The 13019-nt window shown below is 47.9% G+C and overlaps 1 protein-coding gene across 1 annotated transcript; it reads right to left on the bottom strand.

Annotated features, from left to right (window-relative positions):
* Positions 1-7330: 7330 nt before the first annotated feature.
* Positions 7331-13019, bottom strand: LOC108650159 (cationic amino acid transporter 3). The gene is given in 8 exon segments (XM_030385467.2): positions 7331-7961; positions 7964-9396; positions 9488-9763; positions 9828-10643; positions 10707-10811; positions 10871-11155; positions 11229-11479; positions 12215-13019. Coding segments are annotated over 7 exon segments (3225 nt in total). The 5' UTR covers positions 11470-11479; positions 12215-13019; the 3' UTR covers positions 7331-7892.

The following is a 13019-nucleotide window of genomic DNA, read 5'->3' as shown; positions in this document are numbered from 1 at the left end:
GAAGGCAGTGCAACGAATTAATTTGTTGCTTGCCAAAAAATGGAATAAAATGAGAAAACAAAATGAATAAAATTGAAGTAGAGAAGAGAAAGCAGTGGAAAATGAAAATGAAAAGCGAAAAATTTGCGCTGCTTTCCAATCGCAGGCTGACTTACTGACTTGCCCCTCGACTTTTGCGTACAAGTGAATTTTAATTTAATTTCCCTAGAACTAGACGCTCGAGACAGACGTGTGCGCCAGCTCAGAGCTCAACCCGAAGCCAGAAACCAGGAAGCGTTAGGGATGAGGAGGGAGGCGGGAGTGGGAGGGTGGAAGAGTGAACAGGCCTGCTTTGACTCCAGTCCGGGCGCTTTAATTGTGTGCGGCATGACAAGGCACAAAATGGCGACGAGAGTTGCACGTCATCAGGCGCACAGCTCCACGCCCCCCACACCACGCCCTCTGCTGCCGTCCGTTGAGCAGACGCCAGCCTCTGTGCGATTTTCGTATTTAGTTAAACAAAATTAAAACGTGATTTGTTTTCTTGTTTTCCCCTGGCCTTCTCCGCTCTCCACTCTCCATTCTCCACTTTCTATTTTCTACTGCTTCATTCAGCAGCTCGCACATTTTTGGCGTTCCACTAGCAGCACCGAAATCCTCAGACCGACCGTCCGTCTGTCTGTCTGTCTGTCTGACTGCTCTTCATTATGTTGCAAGTTTAAAGCGTTTTAAATTCAATGCGCGCCCCCTTTGTGGCACCAATTGAAAATTTATTGCATTTACAAGTCGATTTATTATGCAAGTCAACACTGCTGGCCGCCCACTCGGAGCAGGAGCTGGAGCTGGAGCTGGAGCAGGAGCTGGGGCACAAGGATATGCGAGTCGTGGCATTGCGGTGGCTGCTTCTCATCAAAAGTGCCTGCGGGTTCTACTCTGCTGCCGGTGCCGTCGCTGCTGCTGCCATTTTCCAATCTGCACTTTCATTTCAATGCCCGTTGACAATTTCCATTTGGCGCCAGCTTCCCGCCATCCTCCTCATCAGCCTCGCCGCTCCTCGAAGCCGAAGTGAACCGCAGCTGCTAACCAAGTGACATTTAGATTTGATTTGAAATGTTCAAATTACCAACATTATAAAAGATGAACAGCGCTAGCTCTCGACTCAACTGCTCCTCCTAGCTTAGACAGTAGTTAAAAGGTGGGCGGTTCGAAGAGTTTCGAGAGCTCCTAATGAAAGTCAATGATGCCCAGTGGAATCTTGTGAATAGCAAATGTAGGTCATTGCCATTGCTCTGGACCTGAACTTCACCTATGACCATAAATAAACCACGTATAATTAAATAATTAATAATAATGGCAAGTGTGACCTTACTATGCTGACCTTACTCAGTTGATGTTCGACTCTACTCTCTCTCTCATATTCTCTATATATCATTTGTTTAGTCAGCTATCTCTCTCTCTCTCTCTCTCTCTCTCTCTCTCTCTCTCTCTCTCTCTCTATGAGTATATATTTTGATATACAACTCTCTCTCTCTGTCCCTCTTCTAGCTCTTGCTTGCATACTAATTTACTTATTGTGCAGCCCTCGCTCATTCACACGCAGAATTTCATTTTGATTCTCTCTCTATCTCGCTCTCTTTCTCTTTCTCCCTCTCCCTCTCTCTCGCTATCACTCTGTGTGTTTTAAACGCATCAAATGCTTGCGTGTGATTAGTTTGCATACAATTTGTTGGGCGGTCTGCGTGGGTGGCAGATGTTGAGGCATTGGATGTGCTGCTATGAAGACGAGATTGGATGAGCTTGTGGATGAGAGTGAAGCCTTGTTGACAAGTGGCTGGCAGGCAGGCAGGCAGGCAGGCAGGAGCGTGGTACTCGTACTCGTACTCGCAGTCGTAGTCGTCCTTGTTCTCGTCATCATCGTCAGTGCTTAATTTCGCGGTTTCACGCTTAGAGCGCGTAATTCCATTCCTAACTACTTCAACAACTGACAACAACAATAGACAGCGACAACGGCGACAACAACAACAACAACAGCAACAACAACAACAAGCGAAATGAGCATTTGAATACTAAAGGAATTGATAATGCGGAACAATGCGAATTTCGGGCGGCTTTTGTTGTAATTGTGCTTGTAAGTGGGCGTGGCTATACGGTGTGATGCTCGCTGATGCGATATGTGTGTGTGCGAAGTGTGTGTGTGAGTGCTTGATGTGTGTACGCCTTGTTAGCAGCACGTTAGTCGCTCAGTTAGTTAGTTAACGCTCACACATTAGGCTGATAGGCACACAGAGAAGCAGGAGCGACAGAGAGAGAGGAGGGGGATGAGCTCATGCAACTGTGTGGCAGGCAATCAGGAACAACTTTGCCAGAAACTCACGTGCCAACTCAACAACTGACAGATCTGACAATTGCCAACATCGCCAATGGCAACTAACGCAATTTTTGTGTCCAAAAATTGTGGCTAATGAGCATTTCAAATACGCACGCAAGAGAGGGAGAGGCAGAGGGAGAGGCAGAGGGAGAGAGGTAGGGTGGTAGTGTTGCCCGCTGGCAACTTGTTAACAAGCTGGCACCCGCAGCAAGCAAGCAGTTGGACATTCAGGCATTGCCATTGACTCTTGCTTTGCGCCAGTTTGCTGACAATTAGTCGCAGTTAATATGATTGCCACCTGATGTCCAGATGGGCCAACTCCATAAAACTGGCACAATGCGCCACTAAAACGTCGTCTCCATAATGCTTAGGCGCAGTCGGAAATGCTCTAAAAGCGATAACTGAACTCAACTGAACAGAAATGAACTGAAATGAATATTTATGAATTGAGAGAACTTTGCGATATCAGCTATGTTAGAAGTAGTCAGAATATAGGAATCATAGAATTGATAGAACTATTATCGGATTTAAGAATTAACAGAACTATTTTATAATATCCATATTATAGCATTTTGTATTAGAATAGAGAGAAGTATGCCATTGTAGTCAGAATATAGAATTTCTAGAAACGAGAATCCTATGGCATATACTAATATTATAGGGTTTATAGTTTTGAGAGAATGATGCAAGATTAGTCTGAATAAACAGAAAAAACTATAACACACTATATTATATGAATTATAGAATTTATAATATATTAATATAATATATTTTTTGCATATCATCAATATAGTAAATTTTCATAGCATAGACTTACCCTTAGTAATATATAAAAAATGAATAAAATAAAAAATATATATATTGTAATCAATCAATTTATGTATAAGAACTCACAGCTGCCATTGTGTCTCATCCCTTTAAAAAAAAATATATATATATATATTTATTCATAATCAAGCATAAGAGCTGTGTTCCACATAGGCATATGCATAGCTCTCTCTCTCTCTCTCTCTCTCTCTCTCTCTCCTGTTGAAGGAAAGCATATTTGGCATTCGTTCTAGTTCTCCGCCGTTTTTTGTCTGTGGGCCATGCATCAGAGTGTAGACCCATTTGTGCCATGCGGTTCTGCATAGCGCAAAATCTAATGTCAGCTTAGCGCGCAATTTGTTGCTGTTGACAGCTGTGAGAGATTGTTGCTGTTGCTGTTGCTGTTGCTGCTGTTGCTGTTGCTGCTGCAATCGGGTTAAAGTACGAGGCAAATAAGGGCAGAGAACGTCAAGAACGGCAACGGCCCATTGCAGGCATTTGCCGTTTGCCATTGTCCCGTTTCTCAGCTTCAGTGTCTTCTAGGATGTTGTTGTTGTTGCTGTTGTTGTTGCTGTGAGTGTCAGTCACAAATGCTAACGACATTTTGTTATTTACTTATTGCATTCATTTAGTCGAGCATACTCCAGCTCAGCCTTGGCTCTCTCTCTCTCTCTCTCTCTCTCTCGCTTGCTCTCACTTTCCTCTATGTGCGACTGACGCACTCTGTACCACATTTCCTCATTTGGCGAATGGGGTGCGGGGTGCGGGATGTGGAGTGTAAGGCAATGGCAAGCGACTCTCATCTTGTGCTCATCTCTTTGCTATTTTTAATCTGCCGCCCTTTTGTATTGCACTTAACTTGGACTGCAGCCCAGTCTCTGCGAGTCGCATCGAGTCGAGTGCATTGTAACCAGAATTTCGCTTGAACAATGGGCCTCAAATAATGGGGCAAATTGAATTTGAATTGGTTGACTGCTCGGCTGCTCTCCTGCTTGGCAGCTTGACTGCTTGGCATTCTATGCACACACGCACACACACACACAGTCTTTGCCTGTGTCTTCCTTTGCCCAACTGCAGCTTGAGCTCAATAATGTGCTCATTGTCAAGGAATTCAGTGTGAAAACAATGCGCGAGTCGTAGGAGTTCTGCTGGATGGGTGCCCGGCTCTATTGTGCGTGCTCTGTAAATATTATTCTTCTTTAAAATTGTAGAAGCAGCCAGCTAGGATACAAGATACGAAAAAATTAAAATGAAAAGAAAGGTTATGACAAGCAAACCATTTGTCGTAAATAGTCTAACGCCAAGCCAAGCCAAGGGAATGAAAGATAAATGGGCAAAAGCAGCAATCCTCAGAGCTCCGAGCTCCGAGCTCCGAGATGAGAGCACAATCCCACAGAATGCGATGAGAATGAACAGAAACGGGCCAAGAACGAGGAGCTGGCCATAAAAATCAATTGAAGTCGAGTTCAAAATCAGAAGCGTATTATTTTTTATTCTAGTTGCATTGTTGTGCTCGTTGCCGTTGTCGTTGTTCTGGGCCTGGTTCTTGTTCTTTTCCTTCTCCCTGTCCTTGTTCTTGTTGTCCTCAGTGGTAAATGACAAAGAAGCAATTATGTCGAGGTCCTGGCATACAAAGAATGCCTCGAAAGTGCCTGGGAAATCAAGCGTACTATAATCAAATTCAAACAAATTGTGATTAACAATTTGGCGTCTTCAGCACACAAATTCAATAACAGAACAAGTTCCCAGATGAACAAGAGAAATATGAGAGTGAATTGTTACTTTTCTGGCAACAGAAGTTCATTTGCTGTTGAAAATATTTCATGAATGGCTTTTTAGCTGAAGCGGAAGTCTTCCAACTCTTACGCTGTTGATAATGCCCAAAGAGTTAGACCCGTAAGCCAACCGCATAATCTCATATGTAGCGTACTAATCCAACAGCCAGTTGCATGCTCGCCCAGACCTTGACAAACAGAGAGGGAGAGAGAGAGAGAGAGAGAAGAGAGAAAGAGAGACATGGATGCATTGTCGCACTCGCACAGTCGACGCTGCCCATGGCCGATTGAACAAAATGCTAAACCAATTGCTAATCCTTTTTTTCGGTAGTCCAATCCCAGTGCCGCACTCACCACCTGCCAGCCGCTCCGCGTCGAGCAGCTGTTGCCAGTGACTGGATTTTTGTTTTTGCTCCGCATAGGGCGGACAAATCCACTGATCCACTTTGCGTACAGTAGCAGCCGCCTTTATGTTTTGACAAAATGTTTTTGTTGAGTGCCCATTGACTCTGGCCAGAGCCGTAGCCAGACCATGCCGGCCGGACGGTCTCCTGCGTCTCCTGCGCTCTATTTGCTCATGCAGGTTGCATAGACAAACAATGCGGGCGCATTCACATTCATATTTATAATTTACCTGAGCCTCTCCGACGTTGACAATTTCCGCTTTTGGTTAGACGTCTCTTTAATTTTCAAAAAAAAAAATCATTTTTGTATATGTAGAGAAAAATGGGAAAGTTGCGTCCAAGTGAAGTCCAATACGCATTTGTAGCGACCATAAGCGGATTATGTTTTCCTCGCATGCAGAGGAAATGGAAATGGAAACTCGCAATTTTTATGAATATGAAAAGCCGCTTTGGCCAGCAGAACTAACTAACTTCAAACAAAACATTACAAACAGACACACACACAAACACACAAAAGCTAAAGAGATGAAGGAAGAACTAAGTCGAGGAATGTTATTAGAGCTCAGTCTAAAAGGCTTACGCTCGACTCAGATACCCTAACAGTCATCGTATGTGTCTCTTAATTTCCATATATTTAAACGTATTTATAGTTCTCTTGCACGCACTTTCCATACAGTTCATGGAAATTTTGGTAATGAATCGAACGATTCCCCCTGGGTGGGTTAGTGTATTGCGCAGCGTCGTCCATTGAATCTAATGCGCTGGCTGCTCTGTTAATTAGTTTTGGCTTCTGCAATTTGTCAGTAAGTCGTGTGGCTGTCTTAAAGTCTTAGCCCGGGAGACTGACTTTAAGTTTTGGCGCCCATAAATATGCCATAAAACTATTTGGTTGCTCTGACTAGATAAAAGGGGGACTCAGCAAGTGGACCAAACAAGACGCACCAACCACCGGGACGCCAGCTGGAGTGGAGCGCAAGGGGAATTGCGTAGACTTCTGAGACTACTGTGCACCATAACAAAGTTAATAATAATAAAGCAGAGCAAAGGCGAGCTGGGGTGACTGCGCTGACGTAGGACGAGCGGAGTGGGATCGCTGGCACGCCCCCCCACACACAGAGATTTCGGTGGATACAGCAGCGGCAGGCAGTGCTGCCAGCAAATGCGATTACAATTTGTTACACTTACACAGCACAAAAAGTGCGACCAACCCCCTGAACGCTGACGGAGACGGAGACGGAGACGTAGGCAAGGAAACAATGCCGCAGAGTCGCCAGTTGCGGTTATACAAATCTGAAGTCCGGAATCTGGTCTCATCAACCTGACCAGAGAAATGCCCAGAAAACGAGGGCATAAATCAGGCAGCACAGCCTCCAATCGATTGGGTAAAAGGGAAAGGCGAAGCAGGAAAGGGGAAAGGGCAAGTGGTAAGGGGCCCAGGGGATGTTTTTCAGTCTAATCAAAATCAATGCTAGACCAAAGGGGCACGGACAACTGCAGCAGTCTCTTGGCACACTCCAACCCCCAGCCCAGCCTCGATTTGTTGCTTCTCGTTTTGTCTTGGACGATCAGGCAAACATCAATTAATTTATCAAAGTCAGTGCGCAGACAAGGCCTTCGGGAATTAAACGACAATGACGATCCATTCATGAGTTATTAATAAACTAACGATCGTCTTGGGCTCGTCGCCCGGAAGCGGCTGCTGCAGTTGCTCTCGACATATCCAAAATGCAGTTTGACTTTTATTAATTACAACTAGATTTTTATTTATAACAACAAATTGTTCACATTTATCAAATTGGCTTAGGACACATACATATGCAAGTACGCATCGATGGGCCTATTCATTAATGAATCAAGTTTTGATTCAGTTCACTCTCCATCCGCTTCGATCTAGAACTGTTCGCTATACTTGAGCTTCTGCCAGCCGGCGCGCTGTCTTCGCATCTCCCTATAGCTATTGGGCAGTCCATAGAAAAAGTATATGGAGAGACCTGAATGGATGGGAAATCGAACTGATTGGATTAGATAAACGTTATACATAATACTTGGCACACATCATGCACATGCGAAAGGTAATACCACTGTAGGATCTTATGGAGCAATTGGCTCACTTAGTGTTTGGTTAATATCACAAGGTTCAATAGGCATAATAGAAACCATTTTCATTCTACATACATATAACAAAACTAAATTCTAACTCTGATATTCGTAGCTCGATTGGGATTTTCATTTCGACATATTTCGAACGGCATCCGCTGCCATTAATTGGCGTAGAGCACACGTCTAACTCGTCATTTTGTAATTTCCAAATTTCGCAATCAAATTGCAGTGCGCTGTAACCCTAAGCACTTAACATCTAGTATTGCCTCCATTGCGCTGACTCACGGCAACAGCTACTCGCTGCTATAACAACATTTGATTACAACAGATTAGTAGATGGAGTGGGTTAGTGTGTGTAGGTGTGTGTAGTGTGTGTGAGTGTGTGTGTGTGTGTAGCTACTCTTACAGTATGCTACAAAATTGAGAATTGGATTGCAATCCTCTCTAGCCTGGCTTGGCTCATTCAATTGCCGCTTCCTCGACGTACACCGATTGCGGCCTACGGCGCACCACCGCACCACCGCACCACCGTCCGCTCCCGGACGCTGTTGCAGCCGATGCGAGGGTCCCCGCTGTAATATGGCCTCCAATTTCGCTTTGAATGGCACCGGCTCCGACTCGGATTCGGGCTCTGGTTCTGGCTCTGGCTTTGGCTTTGGCCCTGCGAATCCGGATGTGAGCATGGGCGTTGATGGAACCACAAGCTTCGTATTCTTGGCATCCACGACCAGCTCGCGACTCAAACTGGGTCGCTGTTTGTGCAAACTAATGCTGTTTATGGTCTTGTACAAAACCGGATCGAATTTCGGTGCGCGCGGTATGTGGGCAGCTCCGGGCGCTGCCACGGCTGCCTCATCAGCATTGGCGCTGGCACCGACATTGGCATTGGCATTAGCATTGCCGTTACTGTAACCGTTACTTTTATTATCAGCCTCATCGTCGTCCGTTTTCAGCTCGCGTATGGCCTTCAGCAGCAGGAGGCGGACATCGGTTTCACTTTTCGATTGCTTCAGCTGCGGCCTGCTGGGCCTGGCCTCATCTACCTCCTGCAGAGGCGCAGCCTCCTCTTGGCGCCTGTGCTTGTTGGCATTGGGATTCATTATAATGTGGCTCAGGCGATCCTTAAACTTCTCCGAATGCAACGGATCCTCCACAGAGGAGGCAATCGAGGCTTGCGAGGCAACGGAGCTGACTGAGGGAACTCGTCTGAGCTGAGCTCTGAGCTCAACTGGAGTTGGACGAACCACCGCCGGCACCACTGGCACCACTGGCACCACCTGCTGCTTGCTGGCCTCTCGGCTAGCCCTGGCTGCCAGCAGCTGCTCATAGAATGCTGAACTATCGAATAGCTCACGCAACATATCGCCAGCCGCCTGCCTGCAATCCTCCACCGTGGGTCGCTCCACCGATCTCTGGCTGCTCACATCGTCGTCATCGCTGCTGCTGCTGTGCACAGTGGCCACAATCGTGGTCTCTATGACACTGGGCAGCAGCTCTGAGTCGATGCTGAAGTTGCGCTCAAAGATCTGCTGCTCGTCCAGCTGCTGCTGCTGCGAGTCCTCTGCATCGAGCACATCGTCCAGCATGGCTATCACAGAGCGCTCGTCCTCGGCCTCGTTGGTGCTCAGCGTGCTCCTCGAATGGACACTTTTCGTGTCCTCAACGTAAAATATCTTGCCATTGGCATTTTTGTGCTCCTTCAGCTCATCGACCACCTCGCTTAAATTCTGAATTTCATCCAAGCTGCTCGAATTTCGCTTAATCTGCGTTTCATTTGTAATCGTGCTCTGCTTGGATGGCTGCCCAAACCCATTGCCATTGCCATTGGCATTGCCATTGCAGGGCGCTGGGGGTGGCTCGTTGGGCTTTTTCAGTGCCCTGTAGAACGCAAGGCGTTCGGGATTACGTTTGGTGGGATCTTTGATGTCATAGAGACACCAGCATGCAAGATATATGGGAATACCTAAGGCGTTACGGTTAGTGGAACATGCATTAGTCAAAGGCTACACAGATAAACATGCAACAACGAATTGGGAGCTGAGCTAGCGACTCACCCACAATCATCCAGACGCCGAAGCGTATCCAGGTCCAGCTATCCAGCTGCAGCATGAGGTAAATATTAATAAAGATGCTAATCGCCGGCACCACGGGCACGAAGGGCACGCGGAAGAGGCGGCTGTGCGCCTCGCGTGGCTGCAGGCAGATGAGCAGGAGCACCAGGGCAATCAGCAGGATGAGCAGAATAAGCAGAGTCAAGGCCCAGGGCTTCTGGGACTTGATGGCGGGATAAGCCTGCATGAGCAGCACTCCAAGACCCAGGGAGAGCAGACCTGCCGAGTAGACAAGAGATTAGAGTAAAGCTGTTGCCGCCTCCTGCTCGCTGAGTGCACCTACAGAACAGAGTTGTCAGCACGCCCACGATGCGCGTGGAGAGCTGATTGGGCTCCGGCACGCGATGCACATTGAAGAGCTGAGTGCACATCGAGCTCCAGGTGAAGCGCGCGCTGCGCGTTGTCAGCGACGTCGTCTCGGTGATGGCCGCCGTGGGCGAGGACTGCTCCTCGGCGTCGCAGTACTCCATGTAGCGCAAAATGGTGATGGAGATGGCCACGACGCTGTAGGCCAGCAGAGTGCCAATGGAGAGCAGGTTGACCAGCTGCGCCAGGTCGAACAGGCCCGCGATGAGGGCCGTGAAGAGCGCTGCCACAATGGAGCCCGTCACGGGCACCTGGAAGCGCGGACTGACCTTGCCCAGAAAGCGAAACAGCAGGCCATCCTGGGCCATGGAGTACATGACCCTGGGCAGGGGAAAGAGCGCGCCAAACAGGCTGGCGAGGAGGCCAACCAAGCCACCGATTGTAACGATCCACATGGCCACCGGCCAGCCGACATACTCGAAGGCGTAGGGCAGCGGGGCGTTGACGTCCTGCTCGTAGTAGGGCAGCATCAGGGTGAGCACAGTGGAGACGCCAAAGTAGCAGAGGAAGATGATGAGCAGCGAGAGCAGAATGGAGCGCGGTATGTTCTTGCGCGGATGACGCACCTCCTCGCCCGTGGTGGCAATGCAGTCGAAGCCCACGAAGCCAAAGAAGCAGGTGGCGGCGCCTCGCAGTGTGCCCTCAAAGCCAAACGGAAAGAAGCCGCCATTGCCTATGTTGGTGGCATTCTCGGGCGGCGCCGAGGCATCCACCGTCCAGTTGCTGAAGTCGGCTGAAAGAAAAATCAAATCTCTTAATTAGTTGACAGGGCCAAGGGTCGAGTCAGTCGAGCTACCTTTGATGGCGCCAGCGATGATGACGAAGCCCAAGATGAAGATATTCACGCACGTGACAAAGTTGTTAGCCATCGCAGAGGTATCCACGCCAAAGGCCAGGGCAACTGCAAACAATAATTCTTATTCACAAAATATTCCGTGCCAGAATCGAGAGTCAACTCACCGCCAAAGACGACGACCAGGCCAAAGGCGAGGAAGTCAAAGTAGCTGCCCAGAAAGCTGACGTGCATGGGCGCCGCCTCGGCGAAGCTCTGCTTCAGCGTATCATTGAGCAGCGTGTCCAGGTAGAGGCTGATGCCGCGACACACGCTCGCCGTGCCAATCACATACTCCAGCATCAGATTCCAGCCAATGACAAAGGCCACGAACTCGCCAATGCACACATAGCTGTAGACGTAGGCGGAGCCCGCCTTGGGCACACGCGCCCCGAATTCCGCATAGCAGATGCCTGGAAATGGGATGGATTTACTGGCGTCAGTCGATGATTTGGCAGAGGTTCGCTCAGCTGTTTGTTTACTCACCCGCTAGCAGGGAGGCCAGGGCGGCTATGGCAAAGGACAGCATCACCGATGGGCCCGCCTGATCCTTGGCTATTTGGCCGGCCAGCACATAGACGCCCGCGCCCAGGGTCGAGCCGACGCCCAGTGCCGTGAGATCCCACAGGCCCAGGACGCGATTCAGCTTGCTTTCACCCTCGTTGCCATCGGCGGCCAGGTGCTTGCGGCGTGTTAGCACCCTCCACGCCGAATACTGCTGAACCATGCTGGTATCTCTGCGAACGAGAGTTCGTTAAACCACAAATATTCCATCTATCTAAGTCTTGGCTTAGGGTTCAAGTCGTGCAGCCCCAACTGCCAAGATCATGCACATGAAGCGACTCGGCCTCGGACACGGGCCCACATCTTGCATTGTCCCAGTCGCTTATCAATTCATTATTTAATTATACAAATTATTGAGCTCAAATTGCAATCACAGACGCGTCGCCTTTGTGCTGCTGCTCAGCCTGGCTATATACTAGATGAACTCATCTAAATATGACGCAGAGGGAAAATTACTTAGACTCCGACTTCTTAGGCAAACAGCGCAAAGTTTGTCTTGTTGTCTTTAGTTTTCCTAGAGTTCAAGCTATTTTTTTTTTTCTTTCCTGGCTTTTTGTGATAAGAGAATCGTCGCTTCTTGAGTTAGTCTTCGTCTGCTTTTGGCTTATCCAATGACTAAGGTAGCTAGCTGATAAGCATAGATGCTCAACTATTTGGCTCTAAGGCCACTTTGGTGCGGTCTATTTACACTGCTGCTTCCTCTTCATATTGCTGCTTATAAAGATAATGATGTGGGTCTAGGTGAGTGCAGGCTCTATGAAGAGCTAAATCGAATGAAGACTGATATACATGCAAATGTATCTATGTGTGTGTGTGTGTGTGTGTACGTGTGAGTTTTATATAATAATAATTAATCATATTTCAAGTATTTGCCAATTATCTAGCTCATCGTTAATTAGTTGACTTACCAACTTGGAAACAGTTGCCGACTGCTGCTGCAATTGCTGCAAACTCTGTGCAAATATTTGAGTTGGCCGGATTGAGAGCTCGTATTCTCGAGTGTATTCGAAGCGTATTCACAGTTGATTCGAAATTCGCGACAACACAACTGGCAGAGTCCGTGCTCTGAATGCGTCTGCCGAGCGGACGTTGAGTTACAGCCGCGAATTTGTATTGTTCTTTAAGATAAGAAGACGGCAAATAGAGCGAGCGAGCGAGTGAGCGTATGTGTGTGTGTGAGAGAGAGGGAGAGAGAGCGAGAGAGATTGGAAGAGATGGGTAGAGTGCGCCTCGAGCATCAGTTACTGATAAGAGATGCAAAAGCGCCGCCAGAGCAGCCGAACGAGAGCAAAGCAACGGTAAACAACATTTAAAACTACAAATGCTGCAGGTAACTCGTTGATAAACAGAGCGAGAGAGAAAGAGAGAGGGAGAGAGAAGACGGCGGTAATAGCGACGGGGAGTTAGTAAATTAGCAGGTATAAACGATGCGGATGCTGTGACGTCTTTGAACGATCTCGATTGTCTCGACTCGAGCCAGCCTCTCAGCTGTAGCTGTAGCAACAGCAGGTGCAGCGCCTCGCCCCTCGCTGGCAGCGGCGTCCGAAACTCATGTACTCCTCGTATTGTTATTTATGTTGTTGAGATAAGATTGTTGTGTTGTATGTCTCGTATTGATTTGCTGCTTTATTTCCGATCTGATGAGTCGAGGCCTCAGCGCCCGTTGTTGTTGACGGCGGCTATTGACGCGCTCAGCGAATAACGTTAACTGAA

The sequence above is a fragment of the Drosophila navojoa genome, chromosome 4 (genome assembly GCF_054131105.1).
Source record: "Drosophila navojoa isolate 15081-1374.11 chromosome 4, UAZ_NAV_1.0, whole genome shotgun sequence".
Lineage (NCBI taxonomy): Eukaryota > Metazoa > Arthropoda > Insecta > Diptera > Drosophilidae > Drosophila > Drosophila navojoa.
This window is presented reverse-complemented; position numbering and strand designations above follow the sequence as displayed.